This window comes from Colobus angolensis, unplaced genomic scaffold (assembly GCF_000951035.1).
Source record: "Colobus angolensis palliatus isolate OR3802 unplaced genomic scaffold, Cang.pa_1.0 Scaffold136, whole genome shotgun sequence".
Classification (NCBI taxonomy): Eukaryota; Metazoa; Chordata; class Mammalia; order Primates; family Cercopithecidae; genus Colobus; species Colobus angolensis.
Window position 1 is genome coordinate 944,058 of NW_012114444.1, and position 21,040 is coordinate 965,097.

The following is a 21,040-nucleotide window of genomic DNA, read 5'->3' on the forward strand; positions in this document are numbered from 1 at the left end:
AGGGCGAGTGCAGCCGGGGGTGCGGGGTCCCAGGAGCTGCAGACCCAGCCCAGGACAGTGCAGCCCGCCCGGGACCGGCGTGCTCCACAGCAAGCCCCAGCCCTGTGGTCTGTGCACCCACTGGAGCGCAGGATTTTGGGGTCTCGGCTCCCGTCCTTTTTGGACGGCAGACTCAGATGTTTTCTCAGAGGGGTCCCCGGGGAGTGCCGGGTTCTCATACTCAAGTCTGCCTCCAGTCTGTTGCTTTTAAACTACTTCTTCTTGTTGCATCTCAGCTGCAGTGGGGACCCGGGGACCCATCTCTTCCTGGCACCCTGAGCTCTGGTGAGCACTGCACCCTCCTCTCCCTGAGGCCCCTCCCAGGTGCAGATGTGGGGACCTCTTTTTCTGGGGGCCAGTGGTCACTTAACAGAAAAGGAGGTTCTGCGTCCTTAGAAGAGTCAGGAACCTGAGGCCCTGGGGTGCACAGGACCCCCGGCTGGGGCAGAGGGGTGTGACTTCCTGGGGGCGGCACTGTGCCAAGGGCTCTGCCCCCTCCAGGGCTCCACAAGCAGCCACCTTGGCTCCTTCTAGGCGGGGCCTGAGACCCTTCAGGAGGGAGGGTCTGGCTGTGTCCGGGTCAGTGAGCCCTGACTCCCTGACAGGACACAGCTGCTGCCAAGGCCTCGGCCTCATCGTGGGCAGAGTCCCAGCTCCTTGCTTGGTGGAGGGGCCATGCTTCTCAGCTGGGCCTGGAGCAGATGTCTCCCGGCCTCAGTCTCAGTCTCACCTACTCCTTCTGTCGCAGGCTTCGAACCGTGGCCAGCAGTCCTAGTGGACCACGTGGACCCGTGAGCTCAGGAGCCTTGGACGCTGTCCCGGAGAGCCAAGCTGGTGTTCGAGGTGGCGCCTCCAGGGTCCAGCCTGCTGCCCAACAGCCCCGCGGCCACCAGGGGGCCGTCCCTGGCCCGGCTGTGTGCCCTGGTGGACCTGTGTCTGGGCTGCTCCCGCTGCACCCAGCGGCTCAATGAAAGCACGTACGTCCTCCGCAGGGTGGAGCATGACTGCTCCCACGAGATCCTGCTGGCCCGCTTCAAGCAGGCCACCAAAAGCAAGGTCTGGCGCATGGTGGGCTGCCGGCCCACCTTCCCAAGGCCCTTGTGCTACCAAGTCTGCCGCTATTATAGCCCTGGGCTCGGCTGCCGGCGCCACCGAAACCGGTGCACCTTTGCCCGCAGTCGCGAGGAGGCCCTGGTCTGGACCTTTGAGCGTCAGCACAACCTCCAGCGCCTGTGGCTGAAGGCGGAGGTGCAGGGCGGTGGGGCCCAGGGAGGGGCAGGCCGGGCGGCTGATGCCATCCTCACGGAGTTTGGCGGCCGCTTCGAGCTGCTCTGCTCCCTCTGCTTCAGGCGCTGCCCCCCACGTGTCTGTCGCGTGGACCCCCAGGGGCAGTGCCCTGAGCATGGAGCCTGCCCCTCCCTCTTGGCCCATGTGAGCGCCGAGGGCCGCCGCAAGCAACAGTTTGTGACGGTGAGGCCACAGCCCCGGGCCGGCCAGCCTCCTGCCTACTGCAGGTTTGTGGGGCGCGGGCAGCCATGCTGGCGTGGGGAGTCCCGCTGCCAGTTCGCACACAGCGCCGTGGAGATGGCTGTGTGGGAGGCCGAGCAGCTGGGTGGTCTCCAGCGGGGGGACCTGCTCACACCCCCTGCCCCTGACGGCGACGGGCGCACGGTCCCCCTCGGCCAGCCCCCTGTGGCCCGGCTGTACTGCCCGGCCTGCTTGGTCACCTGCCACTCTCAGGAGGCCTTCGAGAACCACTGCGCATCCTCGGAACATGCACAGATGGTGGCCTTCGACCAGGCTGTGCCCTGGGAGCACCGTTCCCCACCCCCGGGACTCTCCAAGTTCGAGCTCTGCCCAAAGTAAGGATGCCCGGGGCCGGAGCTTGGGGTGGGGCATGAGCCCGCTGTAAGCAGAGCCAGAGGCTCCCAGGTTCAGTGGACAGTGGCCTCCCTGCCACCTGCTGGGGGCTGAAACCACGGTGGCCTCTGAGGACCTGGATAAGGGAGGTTCATGTTTGGGAACTGCTTGAGCCAGGCCTTGTCCCGGGAGCACAGGAGTGGGTGGGACGAATAAAGCCCCTGCTCCCTACAGAGGCCAGTATTGGGCTGAGGGGGTCCCAGCCTTTGAACTCAGCACGGTGGCTGTGCCTCCGCGTAGCCCTGCCGACCTCCCTGTCCCCCAGGCCTGACCTCTGTGAGTATGGGGACGCCTGCACCAAGGCGCACTCAGCACAGGAGCTGCAGGAGTGGGTCCAGCGCAGGCAGGCTGTGGAGCTGCGGGGGCAGGCGGCCTGGCAGGACGGGCTGGTGCCCTACCAGGAGCGCCTGCTGGCCGAGTACCAGCGCAGCAGCAGTGAGGTCCTTGTGGTAAGTGGGCCCTGGGAGTGGGTGGGGTGGGGTCCAGGCCTCCTGCTGAAGGCTAGACTTCCACACAGCTGGCAGAGACCCTTGATGGAGTGCGCGTCACCTGCAACCAGCCCCTGATGTACCAGGCCCAGGAGAGGAAGACCCAGTACAGCTGGACGTTTGCCGTCCACTCTGAGGTGAGCAGAGAGCAGCTCCGACTGGGCGGAGGGAGCCCTGGGGAAGTGGTGACCTCAGCCCGGGCAGACGTCGAGAGTCTGGGTCATGGAGCTAATACCAAGGCACCGCCACTTAGCGCCTGCATGACCTGCGGCAGGTTCCTTAGCCTCTCTGGCTCAGTCTCCTCACCTACAGCAGGGGGGCCGGGAGAGTCCTGCCCTGGTAAGGTTACTCTATAGAGTAGACGGGTTAAAACAAGGATTTGGCCAGGTGCTGAGGCTCACGCCTGTAATCCCAGTACTTTGGGAGGCCAAGGCAGGTGGATCACTTGAGGTCGGGAGTTCGAGACCAGCCTGGCCAATGTGGCGAAACTCCGTCTCTACTAAAAATCCAAAAAAAAAGAGAAATAATAAAAAAAAAACATTATCCAGGCATGGTGGTGGGTTCCTGTAATCCCATCTACTCAGGAGATTGAGGCAGGAGAATCACTTGAACCTGGGAGGCGGAGGTTGTAGTGAGTTGAGATCACACCTTTGCACTCCAGCCTGGCGACAAGAGTGAAACTCCATCTCAAAAACAGAAACAAAAACAAGGATTCACCAGGGTCTGGCACCTGGAGAGTGGGTGGTGAGGCCTCAAGCTGCCCACATTGCCCCACGGAACATCCACAGGGGCCCCGGGAAGGTTCAGCAACCTCCGTTTAACACAGGAGGAAACTGAGGTTGACAGAGGCTGGGTGACCTGCTTGCGTTCCATCCAGAAAGTGGCAGGGCCGGGGCCTGAACCTTGCACTTGGGCTACACTGGCCAGGCTGCATCTCAGGAGGGTCAGGGGGAGTCCTGGGCCCCCCTCACCGTCCGGCCTCCTCTCCAGGAGCGCCTGCTACATGTGGCCCTGCTGAAGCAGGAGCCTGGAGCCAACTTCTCCCTGGTGGCTCCCGGCCTCCCGCCAGGCCGGCTCTACGCACGGGGTGAGCGCTTCCGTTTGCCCAGCTCCGCCGCCGACTTCCAGGTGGGAGTGAGTGTGCAGGCCGCCTCCTTCGGCACCTTTGAGCAATGGGTGGTCTTCGACTTTGGCCGCCGGCCGGTGCTGCTGCGGAAGCTGGGGCTGCAGCTGGGCCAGGGGCGTCGCCCAGAACCCTGCAGGAGTCTGGTGCTCGGCCACCCTGAGGAGATGGAGCGCTGGCACACTGGCAACCGCCACGTGGTGCCTGCCGTGGAGCGGACGGCCGAGCAGACAGCCCTGATGGCCAAGTACAAGGACCCTGCCCTGGCCCTAGAGTTCAACCGCAGCGGCCTGGCCTCGGGCCCCATCTCACCAACCAACTATCGGCAAAGGATGCACCAGTTTCTCTACGAGGAGGAGACGGTTCAGCAGCAGCTGGTGGCCAAGTGAGCTGGGGGGAAACGGGAGCGGCTGAGGGTAGCGGGAGCAGCTGGGGCAACGGGAGCGGCTGGGGCAACGGGAGCGGCTGAGGGTAGCGGGAACAGCTGAGGTAGCAGGAGCAGCTGGGGCAATGGGAGCGGCTGGAGCAACGGGAGTGGATGGGGGCGTGGACTTGGCAGTGGGGCCGGCAGCTGTGGCCCCATGACCCGACCCAGGCCATCCTGCCAGGCTGACCCTGCGGGGCCAGGTGTTCCTGAAGACGGCATTGCAGACGCCAGCGCTGAGCATGCTCTTCGCGCCTCCGGGAGCACTGTACGCAGAGGTTCCCGTCCCCCCTTCCCTGATGCCAGACACAGACCAGGGCTTCCTGCTGGGCCGGGCGGTCAGCACAGCCCTGGTGGCCCCCGTCCCCGCACCCAACAATGCAGTGTTCGAGGTACGGCTGGAGAAACGGGCCAGCTCGGAGCAGGCGCTGTGGCTGCTGCTTCCCGCCCGCTGCTGCTTGGCCCTGGGGCTGCAGCCCGAGGCCCGCCTGGTCCTGGAGGTGCAGTTCCAGATTGACCCGATGACCTTCCGCCTCTGGCACCAGGCGGTGGACACGCTGCCTGAGGAGCAGCTGGTGGTGCCTGACCTGCCCGCCTGCGCCCTGCCCAGACCTTGGTCTGTCCCACCCTTACGGCGTGGCAACCGCAAGCAGGAGCTGGCCGTGGCGCTCATCGCGGGCTGGGGCCCTGGGGATGGGAGGCGTGTCCCCCCACTGCTCATCTATGGCCCCTTTGGCACCGGCAAGACCCACACGCTGGCCATGGCCTCCCTGGAGGTCATCAGGAGGCCTCAAGCCAAGGTGCTCGTCTGCACACACACCAACAGGTAAGCCCGAGCCTGGCCTGCCCCTCACCTGACGCCCAGCCCAGGCCGACACTGGGCAGGCAGGCAGCCCCTAGGCATGCTGCAGTCCTCTGATTCTGCAAGGACCCTCCCTGTAGCCGGCCAGCCCTGCACTTTGGCTTTATCAGACCCAGCTCAGGGCACCCAGGGTGGCCAAGTCTGCTGTCAGGTGAGGAGCTGGGTGCCTCTGCCGGGGCCCTGGCCCAGAGAGAGAGTCACGGGGAAGGCTGCAGCATGGTCCACCCAGCAGTTCCTGGAGATGAACCTTGTTTTTGGTTTTTATAGAAACACAGATTTTTGTCCTAACCACAAAGTTCCCCTTTGGTTTATGTGGTTTCCTTGGGTCCCTGCCACCAGCAGCTGCCCAGACCGGGGCCTTCCCATCCCTGCACAGTGGGGAGTGGGAGGAAGAGCCTGGGACAGTGGGGCCATACGTCCCGGGCTGATTTCTGGATTAGGGGTTCTGGGGGCCTGGGAGGCAGGTGTCTGCAGTGTCAGAGGGGCTGCTGGGCTCGCCCAGGTGTTACCCAAAGCCCTCCGTGGCCTCTTGCCCCTCGGACTCCTGAGAGTGGGGACACCAGCATTTGCTGCTCACCTCTGACAGCCAGACAAGGGCTGTGCTCGGGGGCAGCTCGGCTGGGCACACAGTAGGTGCTTTAGCGGACAGCACTGAGGCCCCCAGCAAGAAGCCCATGAGCTCCTCCCCCTCACACAGCGCTGCCGACATCTACATCCGGGAGTATTTCCACAGCCACGTCAGCAGCGGCCACCCCGAGGCCACTCCTCTCCGTGTGATGTACACGGACCGGCCACCGAGCCAGACGGACCCGGTCACGCTGCAGTACTGTTGCCTGACCAACGACCACCGGGCTTTCCGCCCGCCCACGTGGGCAGAGCTGGCAAGGCACCGGGTGGTGGTCACCACCACCTCCCAGGCCCGCGAGCTCAGGGTGCCGGTCGGCTTCTTCTCCCACATTCTCATCGACGAGGCGGCCCAGATGCTGGAGTGTGAGGCCCTCACCCCGCTGGCCTACGCCTCGCACAGCACCCGCCTCGTGCTGGCAGGCGACCACATGCAGGTCACGCCCCGGCTCTTCAGTGTTGCCAGGGCCCGGGCGGCCGAGCACACGCTGCTGCACCGCCTCTTCCTGTACTACCAGCAGGAGACGCACGAGGTGGCACGGCAGAGCCGCCTGGTCTTCCATGAGAACTACCGCTGCACAGAAGCCATTGTCAGCTTCATCTCCCGGCACTTCTACATGGCCAAGGGCAACCCCATCCACGCCAGGGGCAAGGTTCCGCCCCACCCCCGGCACTACCCACTCATGTTCTGCCACGTGGCGGGCAGCCCAGACCGGGACATATCCATGACATCCTGGCTGAATCTGGCTGAGATTGCCCAGGCCGTCGAGAAGGTGCAGGAGGTCTACAACACCTGGCCCAGCTGCTGGGGTGGCCGTGAGCAGAGGCACATCTGCGTCGTGTCCCACGGTGCTCAGGTGAGCCCGGCCAGCCCCCGACTGCACCCCTGCTGCGGGAGGGGGAGGCTTGCCGGCTGATGGACGAGCCCTCTGCCTCAGTGACGCCATATGTAAGAGGGGCTGCAGTATTTGCCTCTCAAGGCTGATGTTGGACTCGGCCCCTGAGGTGTCTGGAGCCTGGTGGGGGTGCCGTTTCCTGGTCGGGGGTGGCAGAGTCCTCACTGCGTCCGGCGCTCATCCCCGGCCCTGCTGCGTCTTCAGGTCAGTGCGCTGAGGCAGGAGCTGAGGAGGCGGGACCTAGGCCAGGTGTCTGTGGGCAGTTTTGAGATCCTGCCAGGTGGGTGACCAGCGGCGCCAAGTGCTGCCTGCTGCCCCAGGATGCCCCGGGTGGCTTGGCCCACTCCTCAGCCTGGCATCGGCGGGGGTGGGGTTGGTCCCACCGTCCGGTGTGCCCAGCCTGACCGCATGCCCTCTGCAGGGCGGCAGTTCCGGGTGGTGGTGCTCAGCACGGTGCACACCTGCCAGAGCCTGCTCAGCCCCGGGGCACCGGCCCCCGAGTTCTTCACCGACGCCCGCGTGCTCAACACCATCCTGACCCGCGCCCAGTCCCAGCTGGTGGTAGTGGGGGACGCCGTGGCCCTCTGCTCCTTCGGGGCCTGTGGCAAGCTCTGGGAGAGCTTCATCCGCGAGTGTGTGGAACGGCACAGCGTCTGCCCCGAGGGCCTGTCGATGGAGCAGGTCGAGCAGGGCGTGGCGCAGAGACGGCGCTGGCTCCCCCAAGGCACACGAGCTGGGGCAGCGGGGAACTGGGAGGCTGCCCCGGAGCCAGTAGGGGACCCGGCCGAGGAACCAGCGACTGTGGTGACGGCCACAGTGAAGGCAGAGCCGGGAGATGAGGCTCTGAGCCCAGCCTCCGGTGAAATCACGGCAACCACAGCGCAGACGGAGGCTACGGCAGCGCCAGCAGGAGACACAGTGAAGGAGGACACGGCCCCCAGGGCCTGCACGGCGGGAGCAGCCGCTGCGGCAGGCGTGGAGTCCACCGAGCCTGAGGATGCAGAGGCTGACTTCTGGCCGTGGGACGGGGAGCTCAACGCTGACGACGCCATCCTGCGGGAGCTTCTGGATGAGAGCCAGAAGGTGATGGTGACCGTCGGGGAGGACGGGCTGCTGGACACCGTCGCCAGGCCAGAGTCCCCGCGGCAGGCCCGGCTGTACGAGAACCTGCCCCCGGCTGCACTGCGGAAGCTGCTGCGTGCGGAGCCAGAGCGGTACCGTCACTGCACCTTCGTGCAGGAGACCTTTGAGCGGGCGTCCGCCATCCCGCTGGACGACGCCTCCTCGGGCCCCATCCAGGTCAGGGGCCGCCTGGACTGTGGGATGGCCTTCACCGGGGATGAGGTGCTGGTGCAGCTCCTTTCGGGAGACAGGGCCCCCGAGGGGCGGCTTCGGGGCCGCGTGCTGGGCGTGCTGAAGAGGAGGAGGCACGAGCTGGCGTTTGTGTGCCGCATGGACAGGTGGGACCCGCGCATCATGGTCCCCATCAATGGCTCCGTGACCAAGATCTTTGTGGCCGAGCTGAAGGACCCATCGCAGGTCCCCGTCTACGGCCTCCGGAAGGGCCGGCTGCAGCGCGTGGGGCTTGAGAAGCTCACGGCGGAGGCCCGGCACAGCCGGCTCTTCTGGGTCCACATTGTCCTGTGGCGGCAGGGCTTCTACTACCCGCTGGGCATCGTCCGGGAGGTGCTGCCTGAGGCCAGCACCTGGGAGCAGGGCCTCCGCATCCTTGGCCTGGAGTACAGCTTGAGGGTGCCCCCGTCGGACCTGGCTGCCATCACCAAGGCACTGCAGAAATACCAAACAGAGCTTGACCGGGTTGCCGGCCGCCGAGAGGACTGCCGCGCCTTCCTGACCTTCACTGTGGACCCCCAGGGCGCCTGCAACCTCGATGATGCCCTCAGTGTCCGAGACCTGGGTCCCCAGTGCGAGGTGGCTGTGCACATCACTGATGTTGCCAGCTTCGTGCCCAGGGACGGGGTGCTGGACGTGGAGGCCCGAAGGCAGGGTGCTGCATTCTATGCCCCTGGCAGGGAACCAGTGCCCATGCTGCCTGCCAGCCTCTGCCAGGACATCCTCAGCCTCCTGCCGGGCCGGGACCGCCTGGCCATCTCCCTGTTCCTCACCATGGAGAAAGCCAGTGGCCAGCTGAAGAGCCTGCACTTTGCACCCTCCGTGGTCCGCTCTGACCGCCAGCTGTCCTACGAGGAGGCAGAGCGGGTGATCAGGGAGCACCCGGGTGCCGGCCATGAGCTGCCAGCCCGCCTGGACTCTGTGGACGCCTGCGTCGTGGCCGCGTGCTACTTCTCTCGGCTGCTGCGCCGGCACCGCCTGCAGTCCGACTGCTTCTATGAGCAGCCAGATGAGGACAGCACTCTGGGCTTCCGCGCGGCCCACATCATGGTAAAGGAGTACATGATTCAGTTTAACAGGCTCGTGGCAGAGTTCCTGGTGGGCAGCGAGCGCACGCGGACGGTCACGCCTCTGCGGTGGCAGCCAGCACCCCACAGCCAGCAGCTCAAGGCCCTGTGTGAGAAGCATGGGGAGTGGGTGCCCCTGTCACTGCACCTCGGCCACCACCTGCGTGGCGGCGGGGGCAGCGCCCCCAACACGCAGCTGCACCTCCTGGCCTCCCTCTGGAAGCAGGTCCAGTTTGCCGCCCGCACTCAGGACTACGAGCAGATGGCGGACTTAGTCACCACGGACGACATGCACCCGTTCCTGGCTCCTGCGAGCCGCGACCTCCGCAAGGCCTTGGAGCGCTCGGCGTTCGGCCGCTGCACCTGGGGCCACCGGCAGCAGGGTGGCCACTACTCGCTGCAGGTGGAATGGTACACATGGGCCACCTCACCCATCCGCAGGTACCTGGACGTGGTGTTGCAGCGGCAGATCCTGCTGGCGCTGGGCCATGGGGGCTCCGCCTACTCTGCCAGGGACATTGATGGGCTCTGCCAGGGCTTCAGCCTCCAGCACGCACTTGCCCAGAGCTATCAGCGGCGGGCGCACAGCCTGCACCTGGCCGTGCAGCTCAAGGCCCAGCCTCTGGACAAGCTGGGCTTCGTGGTGGATGTGGAGGCAGGCTCCCGCTGCTTCCGGCTGCAATTCCCCAGCAACCGGGAGACGCTGCCCGACCCCTGCCCCATCCCCTACAGCTCCCTGCAGCTGTCCGAGCACCCCCATGCCCTGGCAGGCCGGCCGGGCCTGCAGCTCCTGTGGCGGCGCCGTGTCTACTCAGTGCAGGGATCCAGCCCGCCCTTGCCACTGCCTGGCACTGTGCTGGACCCACACACCTGGGCCGTGGAGACGGCTCTGTGGAAGCAGCTGCTGGTGCTGGTGGAGCTGCAGCGCTGGCCAGAGGCGGCTGCTCTCATCCAGGAGAAGGGTGAGGCGTCCTCACAGCGGGGGCTGGTGCAGGTGCAGCGGAGCCGCTGCGGCCATTTCCTGGAGGTGGCCCGGGAGCTGGGCAGTGGGGACACCCTGCAGGTGCAGCTCGGCGCCAGCCTGCAGCACGGCTTCCTGGTACCGAGCCCTCAGCTCTGGACCGTGGCACCCGGCTTCAGCCTCTGCCTGGAGCACGTGGAGCGGCCCGGAGACTGCTTCTTGGGCCATGTGTACCGGGCCCCGCGGGACCGCTATCGCGACGTGGATGAGTACGCCTGCGTGTGGGAGCCATTCTGCGCTCTGGAGTCGGCCACTGGTGCAGTTGCCGAGAATGACTCTGTCACACTTCAGCACCTGAGTGTCTCCTGGGATGCGTCACGGATGCCGCAGGGGCAGCTGCAGGGCGCCTTCCGCCTGGAGGCCGCCTTCCTCGAGGAGAACTGTGTCGACATCAACCTCAGCTGCTGCTACCTCTGCATCCGGCTCGAGGGGCTGCCAGCTCCCACGGCCAGCCCTCGCCCCGGGCCCAGCAGCCTCGGCCCTGGCCTGAGTGTCGACCCTGGCACCTACACCTGGGTGGCCCATGGGCAGACGGAGGACTGGGACCAGGAGCGCCGGGCAGACCGGCAGGAGGCTCCCAGACAGGTGCACCTCTTCATCCACCACATGGGCATGGAGAAGGTTCCAGAAGAGGTGCTGAGGCCGGGCACCCTGTTCACCGTTGAGCTGCTGCCTAAGCAGCTTCCTGATCTGTGAGTGGCTTCCACCAACGGAGGCTGGGCTGGGGGACCACCCCTGGGTCCTCACTTCTGGGAGGGGGGTACCTCGTGGGGCAGCAGTCCCTTTCCTGGGAGTCCTGTTGGTTTTCCAGTGTCTGCCTTCACCCCCAGCCGCAAGGAGGAAGCCGTGCGTGGGCTAGAGGAGGCGTCCCCGCTGGTCACCAGCATCGCCCTGGGCCAGCCTGTCCCGCAGCCCCTCTGCAGAGGTAGGTCTGCCCCACCCCTCCAGCTTCCCCTCTGACCCCCAACCCCACCCTGCGTGAGTGCTCAGGGAGGCCGCCCGGCTCTCAGTGCTCCCCAGCAGGTTCCTGGAGCGGCAGACCTATGACATCCCCGGAGGCCGCCACAAGCTGAACCCTAGCCAGAACAGGGCGGTCAGGGAGGCTCTGGAGAAGCCCCTCACGGTCATCCAGGGCCCGCCAGGTAGGGCCCACGCAGGGGGAGCTGCGGGTTGCCTTGGGCTGCCTTGGGCCACAGGGACCCCAGGGGTGGGCGACAATCTCCTGTTCTCCGGCTGCAGGTACAGGGAAGACGATCGTGGGCCTCCACATCATATTCTGGTTTCATAAATCAAACCAGGAGCAGGTGCAGCCCAGAGGCTCCCCCGATGGGGAGACGCAGCTAGGGGGTCCCTGCATCTTGTACTGCGGCCCCTCCAACAAGTCGGTGGATGTCCTGGCAGGTGTGCTGGGGTCGGCGGTGGGGGTCTTTGGCGTGCTGGCAACGTGGGGCTAGACTCACGTCCCCCTACTGCCCTCAGAACTGCTCCTGAGAAGGATGGAGTTGAAGCCTCTCCGGGTGTACAGCGAGCAGGCCGAGGCCAGCGAGTTCCCAGTGCCGCGCCTGGGCAGCAGGAAGCTGCTCAGGAGGAACCCCCGGGAGGGGAGGCCGAACCAGAGCCTCAGGTGTGCCCGCTGTCTCTGGGGCTTGGGCCGGGTAGAGCCGAGCTGTCCAGCCAGCCCTGTGTAGGTGGGTCTCACTGAACTCTGCCCCCGGGATGGCTCTGCGTGGACAGGGCTCACTGTGTTCTGACCACCAGGAGCATCACCCTGCACCATCGGATCCGGCAGGCCCCCAACCCGTACTCGTCGGAAATCAAGGCCTTTGACACCCGGCTGCAGAGTGGCGAGCTTTTCTCCAGGGAGGACCTGGTCTTGTAAGTGGCAGGGGCTGGGAGGTGGAGCTACCTGCAGCATGGGGGCCCTGGGGTGACAGGCAGTGTCCCTGTCAGGTACAAGAAGGTCTTGTGGGAGGCTCGGAAGTTCGAGCTGGACCGGCACGAGGTCATCCTCTGCACCTGCTCCTGTGCAGCCTCCGCCAGCCTCAAAACCCTGGATGTGAGGCAGATCCTTGTTGATGAGGCAGGCATGGCGACGGAACCTGAAACCCTCATCCCCCTGGTGCGGTTCCCACAGGCCGAGAAGGTTGGTGGGGCAGGGTGTGTGGGTAGCACGGGCAGGCATCCCTGGCACAGTCTCGCACCTGAGGCACCCTGTGTGTGTGCAGACATGGGCGTTGTGTGGGGCTGGGGTCCCTCTGGGTCTAGCGGTGTCAGGGCCAGGCCTGTCTATTCCTCCAGGTGGTTCTTCTCGGAGACCACAAGCAGCTGCGGCCTGTGGTCAAGAATGAGTGGCTGCAAAACCTGGGTCTGGACCGGTCTCTGTTCGAGCGGTACCACGAGGACGCACACATGCTGGACACTCAGTACCGCATGGTGAGCCCGCCCCGCTCAGCCCCCAGCCCACCTGCAGCCCCTGGGGGGGGCCGCAGCCCCATGTGGCAGCTTTGGCACCTCTGACCAGTGCACATCCTGGCCTGCAGCACGAGGGCATCTGTGCCTTCCCCTCAGTGGCATTCTACAAGAGCAGGCTGAAGACGTGGCAGGGCCTGAAGAGGCCGCCCAGTGTCCTGGGCTACGCTGGCAAGGAGAGCTGCCCTGTCATCTTTGGCCACGTGCAGGGCCACGAGCGGAGCCTGCTGGTGTCCACGGACGAAGGGAATGAGAACTCCAAGGCCAACCTGGAGGAGGTGGCTGAGGTGGTGAGTGTCTGGTGCCCGGGGGCCAGGGAGGGCTTCCTGGAGGAGGGCAGGAGAGGCACCAGGGTGCTCCACCTGCCCCCTCGGCCCCTCAGGTCCGTATCACCAAGCAGCTGACCCTGGGGAGGACCATAGAGCCCCAGGACGTCGCCGTCCTCACGCCCTACAACGCGCAGGCCTCTGAGATCAGCAAGGCCCTTCGGCGAGAGGGCATCGCTGGAGTGGCTGTGTCCTCCATCACCAAGAGCCAGGGTGAGGCTGGGGGCTCATGGGTGGGGCCAGGAGGGTGGGCGCAGTGGCCGCAGGGCCTCACCTTCCATCCCGCAGGGAGCGAGTGGCGCTATGTGCTGGTGAGCACCGTCCGCACCTGTGCCAAGAGTGACCTGGACCAGCGGCCCACCAAGAGCTGGCTCAAGAAGTTTCTGGGCTTCGTTGTGGACCCCAACCAAGTGAACGTGGCTGTCACGCGGGCCCAGGAGGGGCTCTGCCTGATCGGTGAGGGCAGGGCTGGGTTAGTCCTGGTGGGAACACAGGTGGGGCCAGGGCTGGGCTGGGGAGCCGCCCGACTCCGCCTGACTCCGGCCTGACCCTGCCTCCTCCCACCTGACCCTGACCCCTCCCACCTGACCCTGACCCCTCTCACCTGACCCTCTCACCTGACCCTGACTCCGGCCTGACCCTGCCTCCTCCCACCTGACTCTGCCTCCTCCCGCCTGACCCTGACCCCTCCCACCTGACCCTGACCCCTCCCACCTGACCCTGACCCCTCTCACCTGACCCTGACACCTCCTGCCTGACCCTGACTGACTCCCACCTGACCCTGACCCCTCCCACCTGACCCTGACCCCTCTCACCTGACCCTGACACCTCGACCCTGACTGACTCCCACCTGACCCTGACCCCTCCCACCTGACCCTGCCTCCTCCCACCTGACCCTGACCCCTCCCACCTGACCCTGACCCCTCCCACCTGACCCCTCTCACCTGACCCTGACTCTGGCCTGACCCTGCCTCCTCCCACCTGACCCTGACTCCTCCCACCTGACCCTGACTGACTCCTGCCTGACCCTGACTGACTCCTGCCTGACTCCCACCCTCATAGGAGACCACCTTCTCCTGCGCTGCTGCCCCCTCTGGCGGAGCCTCCTGGACTTCTGTGAGGCTCAGCAGAGCCTCGTGCCTGCCGGCCAGGTGCGCGTCTGCAGGAGGCCAACTATGCCTTCCTGAAGAGCCCTCCCCACCCGCAAGCTGCCAGGACTGGGAGGGCAAGTCCGGGGCCCCCCAACCTCCCCACCACCCTCCACCATCAGCCTGCCTGGGCCAGCCTGCCTCCTGGCCTCAGGGTCTCCCTGGGGCGGGAAGTCGGCGGACTTGGAGGAGGAGAAACGGCGAGGGCCGGTCCCCACACCCCTGCTTCTCCTGGGCATCTGGGGACAGGGACACCTCTCAGGGTGGCCAAAAGGGGCTTCTTTGGGACCAGCGCACAGAAATTCTGCTGTCCCTGGGAAGTCTCAGAACTAGGAAGGAAACCCTATGGAGGCTGCCCTTTGACCTTTGGATGCCACCTGGGATCACTCTGGATGGCATCTGTGGAGTTCAGGTTTATTCTGTATTTAAATGAACTCAAAGCCAGCATCCTGCCAGGCCTGGTAGCTCACGCCCATAATCCAGCACTTTGGGAAGCCAAGGCAGGGGGATAACCTGAGGTCATGAGTTCGAGACCAGCCTGGCCAACATGGTGAAACCCTGTCTCCACTAAAAATACAAAATTAGCCGGGTGTGGTGGCGTGCACCTGTAATCCCAGCTACTTGGGAGGCTGAGGCATGAGAATCGCTTGAATCCAGGAGGCAGAGGTTGCAGCGAGCTCTGATCGCACCACTGCACCCCAGCCTGGGTGACAGAGTGAGACCCTGTCTCAAAAAAAAAAAAAAACCAGCATCTGTTACTGGAACAGAGACAGCCTAAGCTCAGGACAAGGAGGCCTCCCTGGCAGAGGGGGCCTTTTTCCCACCACCACCACCTGTGTCCTTCAGGGGCTGCTGGAGGGCAGCCCAAAGCCAGGGGCCCACCCCACCCCACCCTCTGAAATGTGAAAAGCCTGCAGTCTTCCCTTAGGCTGCGCGGTGGGCTCGGGGGCTGGGGGTGCTGGGGCGATGCTTCCACCCTGGACTCCGCGTTTCGGGACAGCCTGCTCAGCTGCATCTGTTTCTCGAGCGCTGCCGCCTCAGGGCAGCTCCGCCCCTCCTGCTGCCTCCAGTCCTGAGGGAGGGGCTTGCCCCACTTTCTACATTCCAATTTTTATATCTTTGAATTATGTGATTAGATATTAATTTAATGATAAAACCACTCTGAAAGCTCTTCTCACTCCTGGGTGTTTTGAGGTCAGCTGGGGGGCAAAAGTGGATGGCTACTGTGCTGGGGACGCGGCCGTGGAGGCCGTCGAGGGCCCACTGCAGAGTGCTGGGTGCAGGGGCGTGGGGAGGGCGGTTTTGGGACTCGGCCGTGGAGGCTGTCAAGGGCCTACTGCAGAGCACTGGGTGCAGAGCGTGGGGAGGGCGGCGACCCCCCCTGCAGGGCTGGTGGCTTGGGCTGCCTGTGCCGGGAGGGGAGGGACGGTGCCTGGTGTGGTGAGGACAGGCCACAGCTCCAGAGCTGCTCTGGTGTCACCAGGCTGGCCAAGTCCAAAGTTCCTGAGGCCACCAGCCTTGACTGTCCTGTTGGTCCCACTTTTGAAGCTGCTCCCCAGGACCCCCTGGCCGCTGTGAGCTGGGGTCCTTCCACACCTGGCCCATTCGTGGCTGCATCCACAGGGGCTCCCGTGGTCTCCCAGAGCCAGCTCGGGGGTCAGATGGTCGTGGGGGCTATGGTCACTGTGGGAAAAGAGGTTCTGGGCGTCTGTGGAGGGAGGGGCAGAGCATGGAGTCTCCAGGACGGTGGCCTCCTTGGTGTGCTGATCGGGCCCTGCCTTGAAGACCACATCTATTCTTGGACCGTCATGAAATAGACAGTAGTTTGCAATAGCTTGAGAAGTGCCTGCAGAGAGGATGAGAAGACACCTCTAGCAAAGGGGACTTGGGGACCTCACCAGCCTGCAGCCAGGGAAGGCTTCTTGGAGGAAGGGGCAGCTGCGGTCCTGAAGGTGAGCGGTGGGGGGGAAGCAGAGGCTGGACACCTAACAAAAGCAGCTGATCCTGGAGAAGAGAGGGAGCTCGGGGCTGGGAAGGCCCTTGAGGAACAAACGGTGGGCGGGGCACGGAGGGGCACAGCTGAGCTGCTCACAGCCAGGGATCCCTAGTGGTGCCGGCTGCTGCCTCCTTGGGGTGCTAATGAGCACTCGAGGCTGGGCTGGGGTGGTGGGACTCACTGCGGCCTAGAAGTGTCATCCCCTTAGGGAGGCCCCCAAGCCAGGAAGGTGGGTAAGGAAGGCCAGAGCTCAGTCATGGTGATGGGTGTGGCGAGGAGAGGCGGGGGCTGGGACCGCAGAGGCCCTGTGGTCATGGTGATGGGTGTGGCGAGGAGAGGCGGGTGTGGTCATGGTGATGGGTGTGGCGAGGAGAGGCAGGGGCTGGGACCGCAGAGGCCCTGTGGAGCAGCTCTCGTCATGGGAGGAGGCCCCCAGGTGTCAGGGGCTGGCACTTCTTGCTCCAGGTTCAGCTGTCATGGGAGGTCCAGCCTGGGGCTTGGCATGTTTTGAGCCAGGAAAAACACTGGTGGCTGCTGCCTTTAAAACATAAATAGGTTTGTGTCTTTAATTCCGTATGTGCATTTACACTCCTCTTTATTAGTGGATAAATATTAGAAAATCATCTCTCGGACAGAGTGGCTGAGGGCGGGCCCCTCCAGGGGCCCCGGCTTGGTCTGCAGGGTGAGGCTGTCCCTCCAGGGCTCGTACACCAGCGTGGAGGTCTCGGCCCTCTTGATGGTGAACTTGTAGGAACGGTTGGGCAGCAGGTTTCGGACGTCGAAGGTGCAGGCAGCCACGGGGATGACGCCACACTGGGCGCACTCCTGCTGCGTCCGCGGGTCCAGCAGCCTGAAGCGCAGCTCATACTGCTCCGAGGCGGCCGGCTGGATGGTGACGAACCAACGCAGCCGGGCCCAGTCCTGGTGGGCCGCCGACTCCTTTCTGTCAAACATGACGGGCATCTTGGTGCTCAGCATGAGCCAGATGTGTGGGATCTTGGCGGCACTGACATCAGACACCAGGCGGTGCTTGACGTGCAGCCGTCCCGGCACCATCATGGTCAGGAAGCTGTCCATGACGGCCGACATGTCCGCCAGCCGCCGCTCCACCAGCGCCCAGTCGGCCAGGAAGGGCCGTGGGTCCGGTGACTGGAGCAGGGCGTCCAGCTCAGCACGGCCAAGGTCCAGCTGCTCCAGCAGGTCCCCGAGCAGCAGGAGCTGGATCTTGGTCTGAGCTGTACCCACCTTCTTCATGCGCTGGAACTTCCGGGGGTCGATGAGCTGGAACACGGCGCTGGGCAGCACCAACAGGTTCTGGTCGCCCAGGGCTAGGTGCTTGGGCAGGACCTCGATGTAGTAGGAGCACTTACGCAGCAGCTGCATGCGGGCGTGGTGGCGCTTGAGCAGGTGCGGGCTCAGGTCCGAAGTCAGGAACTCACGCAGGGCATTGCGGCGCTCGGTGTAGGTCCTCCACGCCTCTGGCTCCAGCAGCTGCTGGTCATCTGCCTCCTCCTGGTCCAGGAAGGACTGGGGATTGCCCAGCTTCATCTTGTCCAGGCCCAGGCCTGCCACGTGGGAGCTCATTATCCAGGAGCTGGGGGGAGGGCTGGGTGTCAACTGCCAGGCAGGCTGGCCTCCCCTGCGCAGTGGCACGCTCGGGGGATGGATTCAGCCCACTGCCCCCACGCTGGGCCTCTGTCCTTCCTCGGGGGCACAACTCGCTGGGAAGAGGCTGCCTGGAGGGCTGGATGGGCAGGCTACAGATCTGGACACAGTTTATGCTGAGGAGCATAAACCTCTACTGACAACCGGTGGCCTGCGGGATAGGACAGGGAAGAGCTAGGACTGCGGACTTCTGGCCAGAACAGCCAGGGCAGAAACCCCAGCCCTGACCTGTGGCCTGGCAAGGGCCCCAGTTCCTAGCCCTGGTACTGAAAGGGGATGCTGGCACCCTCAGGGCTGTGGAGAGGGGACAGCATGGTCCTAAGCAGCACAGAGCCCCCCTTAGGGACACTGGTGGGCCATCTTCCCGCTCTGGTTCTCCCTGGGGACTCTCTATGCCTCATCGCAGTCGTAGAGCAGAGAGACGGGCCTCACCAAAGACTAGGCCAGCTGGCCAGTCAGCGTGGGAGGAGGGCGGCAAGGCCTGGACCCGGAGGAGCAGCCCCCCTCCTACGCTGTGGGCCCTCGCTGTGGACCCGGGACCCTGTCCCTGGTGAGCTCACGGACTCCACAAGCAACACTCCGTTTCCCAGATGGAGCCTGAGGCTAAGACACTTGGTTCTTGCTCTCATCCAGGGTTTCAGCCCAGTGCTGAGCCGAGTCTGACCCTGTGTCTGTGGGTGCACCGGCTGAGTGCAGCTGTGGCCCCAGGCTCTGCCACAGCTCCCTTGAGAGCAAGCTGCACCCTGGCTGCTGCCCCGGCTCCCAGCAACCCTGGAGATCTCAGGTTGTCACAGCCACTAGGGCCTGGGATGAACCGCAAATGAGAGCCAAGCAGTTGTGTGAGTTCCCCAAGGCCACACAGGTAGGTGGCAAGCCATGTCTGCCTCACGCCCAAACGGGCAACCCTTGACCTTCCTGGGGCAGTGGGGTGAGAACAGGACCCTGGGGACAGCAGGGAGTGTGTCTAGGGTGAGGTGCTAGCTGAGAGCAGGTCCCCGGGAACCCAGGCCTAAGCCCTGCTCTGGCTGGAGGCTAGGGCGGATTTCACCACTGGAGGGAAATCGTGCCTCTGCGACCTGTGAGAGATTTTTCCAGTCTCCAGCAGCTGCCCAGGTGGAAAACCCAGAGGGGCTGGTCGTGAACCCTGGAAAGCGGTTCCGAACCCCTCGCTGCTTCCTACACACCCGTGGTCCCAGGCCCGCTTCCCTGAGACCACCAGGTGCCCACACCCTACCTCCTCCCCCACACTCCCCTAGGCCCACCTCCCCGGCCGCTCTGCCTGCCCCTTACCTTCCCAAGACCCCTAGCCCTCCTTTCCCAGCCCCCGCTGCCGCCCCAGACCCGCACCCACTTGCCCTGCCTCCGAAGCGGAGCCACGCGCGGACTTCCCAGAGCCCAGCCTCCCTTCGCGCTCCGCGGGTTGCCCTGGGGACCGGGGCCTTTGTGACGCTGCGGCCCGGGGACGGGGCGGGGGGGGGACCCACACCCCGAGCCAAGGAATCTTCCATCCGCGTCGCTTCCTGGGGAGTCCCAGACTTCTGGGGGCCCGCGTCCCCGACTTGGGGGCCACCTCGGGTGGCTGGTCCAAGAGCCGGGCTCCAAGTGGGGTTCCCGTCCCCACGCACCCCTGGCTTCCAGCGGGCCGCAGGAGCCTCAGGTGACTGGGAGAGTGTTCCCGCTCAACCCCCCAGTCCTAGTGCACTCCTCGGAATCCCTCGGAGAAATCTGGGAGCGAGGCAGGGCCCGGTGACCTGGCACATGGACCACCCAGCGCAGAGGAGAGGGGCGGCTCCGCCCAGCAAGGCCCCGCCCACCACAGACTCCTCCCACCACGGGCTCCCCCCACCACAGGCTCCCCCCAATCCCGCAACGGCCCCTCCCACCACAGGCTCCTCCCAACGCAGGCTCCTCCCACCACGGGCTCACCCCACCACGGCCCCTCCCACCACAGGCTTCTCCCACCACAGGCTCCTCCCGCCACGGGATCCTTCCGTATGGGGCGAGGGGTCTCCCACCTGGGGCCGCCCAAGCTCAGGCGCCGACCTGACTGTGGATAAATGGGGTCTTCATAGCTCCAGGGAGCCCCACAGAGGAGCTCTGAGGCCATCTGGTCCCGTCTGTATCCGTTCCATTGGGCTCAGGGCCTCTGGGATCCTCCCCTTCCCCCACAGCACACCCCAGCTACCTGGGGTTCTCCGGGGGTCACAATCTCAGACACCCCAAGGTGCCCCTCCTTCACCTTTAGGAAAATGCTGGAGGAAGATACTACTTTCCATCCTCCTCATCTCCATCCCCACGGAGGTCAGTGCTGGGGCCTCTTCCAGGATGGGCGTCTTTGAGCCCCTCCCAGGCTCTTCTGTAACCTGAGCTCCCCCCTCCTCCCGGCGACCCCACCTCGGAAGAGCTTTCCTTTGGTGCATGGAAGCCCCAGGGGTTAGGCCTGGCAGGAAGTGGGTGGGTGTGGGTGATTTTTTTTTGAGATAGCGTCTTGCTCTGTCACCATGCTGCAGTCTCCACCTGCTCACTGCAGCCTCCACCCCCGGGGCACCCATGATCCTCCCACCTGGGTCTTTCTGATCCTTTGGGATTACAGGTGTGAGCCCCACGCCCAGTCCTGTTGGGTGCTGTTTCTGCCTTGCCCTCCCTGCCTGGGCTGGAACTCAATAAATGTCAGCTATTGTTATTGTTGTTATTGTTATTTAGGGCTCCAGGGGACAAAGCCAGGTTGTTTGGAGAAGGGGGTGCTGTCTGACACAGAGGGTTGGGAAGCAGTAGGAGTTAGACCCCTTACCCCCCACCCTGCAGGTCACTCACAGAGAAGCAGGGTGGGGGCAGAGCAGCCTCACCTTCTCTTCTGGCGCCAGGCAGGTCCTGGATGTCTGCCCTCTCCTGGGTTCCACCCTATCCCCTTTCTTTCAATTTCTGATTTCTAATCTAATTTTTTTTTTTTTGAGATGGAGTCTCGCTCTGTCACCCAGGCTGGAGTGCAGTGGCACGATCTTGGCTCACTGCAAGCTCCGCCTCCCAGGTTCATGCCATTCTCCTGCTTCAGCCTCCCGAGTAGCTGGGACTACAGGTGCCCGCCACCTCGCCCAGCTAATTTTTTTTGTATTTTTAGTAGAGACAGGGTTTCACCATGTTAGGCAGAATGGTCTCGATCTCCTGACCTCATGATCCGCCCGCCTTGGCCTCCCAAAGTGCTGGAATTACAGGCATGAGCCACTGCGCCCAGCCTCTAATCTAATTTTTTAAAGTTAAACTTTTAGCCAGGCTGGGTGGCTCAGGTCTATAATCCCAGAACTTTGAGAGGCCGAAGTGAGAGGATCCCTTGAGGCCAGAAGTTTGAGACCAGCCTGGGCAACATAGGGAGACCCTTGTCTCTACAAATAATTTGAAAAATTAGCTGGGTGTGGTGGTGTGCACCTGTGGTCTCAGCTACTTGGAAGGCTGAGGCTGGAGGATCACCTGAGCCTGGGAAGTCTAGGCTGCAGTGAGCCAGGATGGTGCCACTGCACTCCAGCCTGGGTAACAGAGGGAGACCCTGTCTCTAAAAAGAATAATAATGGCTGGGTGCAGTGACTTGCGCCTATAATCCCAGCACTTTGGGAGGCTGAGGCAA

General features: G+C 64.4%; 3 protein-coding genes across 5 annotated transcripts in view; 1 reads left to right on the forward strand and 2 right to left on the reverse strand.

Annotated features, from left to right (window-relative positions):
- The window catches only part of HELZ2 (helicase with zinc finger 2, transcriptional coactivator), a 34,972-nt gene extending 20,035 nt beyond the window's left edge, over positions 1 to 14,937 (forward strand). Inside the window, exons 3-21 of the mRNA XM_011934452.1 lie at positions 788 to 1,901; positions 2,225 to 2,408; positions 2,477 to 2,584; positions 3,438 to 3,955; positions 4,179 to 4,820; positions 5,554 to 6,337; positions 6,581 to 6,656; positions 6,798 to 10,509; positions 10,648 to 10,742; positions 10,828 to 10,959; positions 11,057 to 11,218; positions 11,297 to 11,441; positions 11,576 to 11,692; positions 11,768 to 11,960; positions 12,116 to 12,250; positions 12,358 to 12,576; positions 12,669 to 12,825; positions 12,901 to 13,068; positions 13,675 to 14,937. Of these exons, the coding sequence (XP_011789842.1) occupies positions 1,105 to 1,901; positions 2,225 to 2,408; positions 2,477 to 2,584; positions 3,438 to 3,955; positions 4,179 to 4,820; positions 5,554 to 6,337; positions 6,581 to 6,656; positions 6,798 to 10,509; positions 10,648 to 10,742; positions 10,828 to 10,959; positions 11,057 to 11,218; positions 11,297 to 11,441; positions 11,576 to 11,692; positions 11,768 to 11,960; positions 12,116 to 12,250; positions 12,358 to 12,576; positions 12,669 to 12,825; positions 12,901 to 13,068; positions 13,675 to 13,799 (8,469 nt within the window). The 5' untranslated portion in view covers positions 788 to 1,104 and the 3' untranslated portion in view covers positions 13,800 to 14,937. The remainder of the gene's footprint in view (positions 1 to 787; positions 1,902 to 2,224; positions 2,409 to 2,476; positions 2,585 to 3,437; positions 3,956 to 4,178; positions 4,821 to 5,553; positions 6,338 to 6,580; positions 6,657 to 6,797; positions 10,510 to 10,647; positions 10,743 to 10,827; positions 10,960 to 11,056; positions 11,219 to 11,296; positions 11,442 to 11,575; positions 11,693 to 11,767; positions 11,961 to 12,115; positions 12,251 to 12,357; positions 12,577 to 12,668; positions 12,826 to 12,900; positions 13,069 to 13,674) is intronic.
- Positions 1 to 21,040, reverse strand: part of DNAJC5 (DnaJ (Hsp40) homolog, subfamily C, member 5) — a 1,035,873-nt gene that overhangs the window by 404,484 nt on the left and 610,349 nt on the right. The gene's annotated exons all lie outside the window — the stretch shown is intronic.
- Positions 16,302 to 19,743, reverse strand: LOC105506352 (chromosome unknown open reading frame, human C20orf195). Of its 3 annotated transcripts, none has more exons than XM_011934448.1 (2): positions 18,777 to 18,834; positions 16,302 to 17,350 (listed from the first exon to the last, which is right to left on the reverse strand). In XM_011934448.1, exon 2 carries the CDS (start codon positions 17,338 to 17,340, stop codon positions 16,369 to 16,371), a length of 972 nt encoding a protein of 323 aa, XP_011789838.1. In that variant the 5' UTR covers positions 17,341 to 17,350; positions 18,777 to 18,834; the 3' UTR covers positions 16,302 to 16,368. The 3 variants fall into 3 exon arrangements, with proteins under 3 accessions (XP_011789838.1, XP_011789839.1, XP_011789840.1); XM_011934449.1 differs by having other exon boundaries at positions 18,712 to 18,823; XM_011934450.1 differs by lacking the exon at positions 18,777 to 18,834 and adding an exon at positions 19,661 to 19,743 and having other exon boundaries at positions 16,321 to 17,350.

Bases quoted from the DNA above. Each gene is read 5' to 3' on its own strand.
- LOC105506352 (XM_011934448.1), bottom strand. From the start codon at position 17,340: ATGAGCTCCCACGTGGCAGGCCTGGGCCTGGACAAGATGAAGCTGGGC.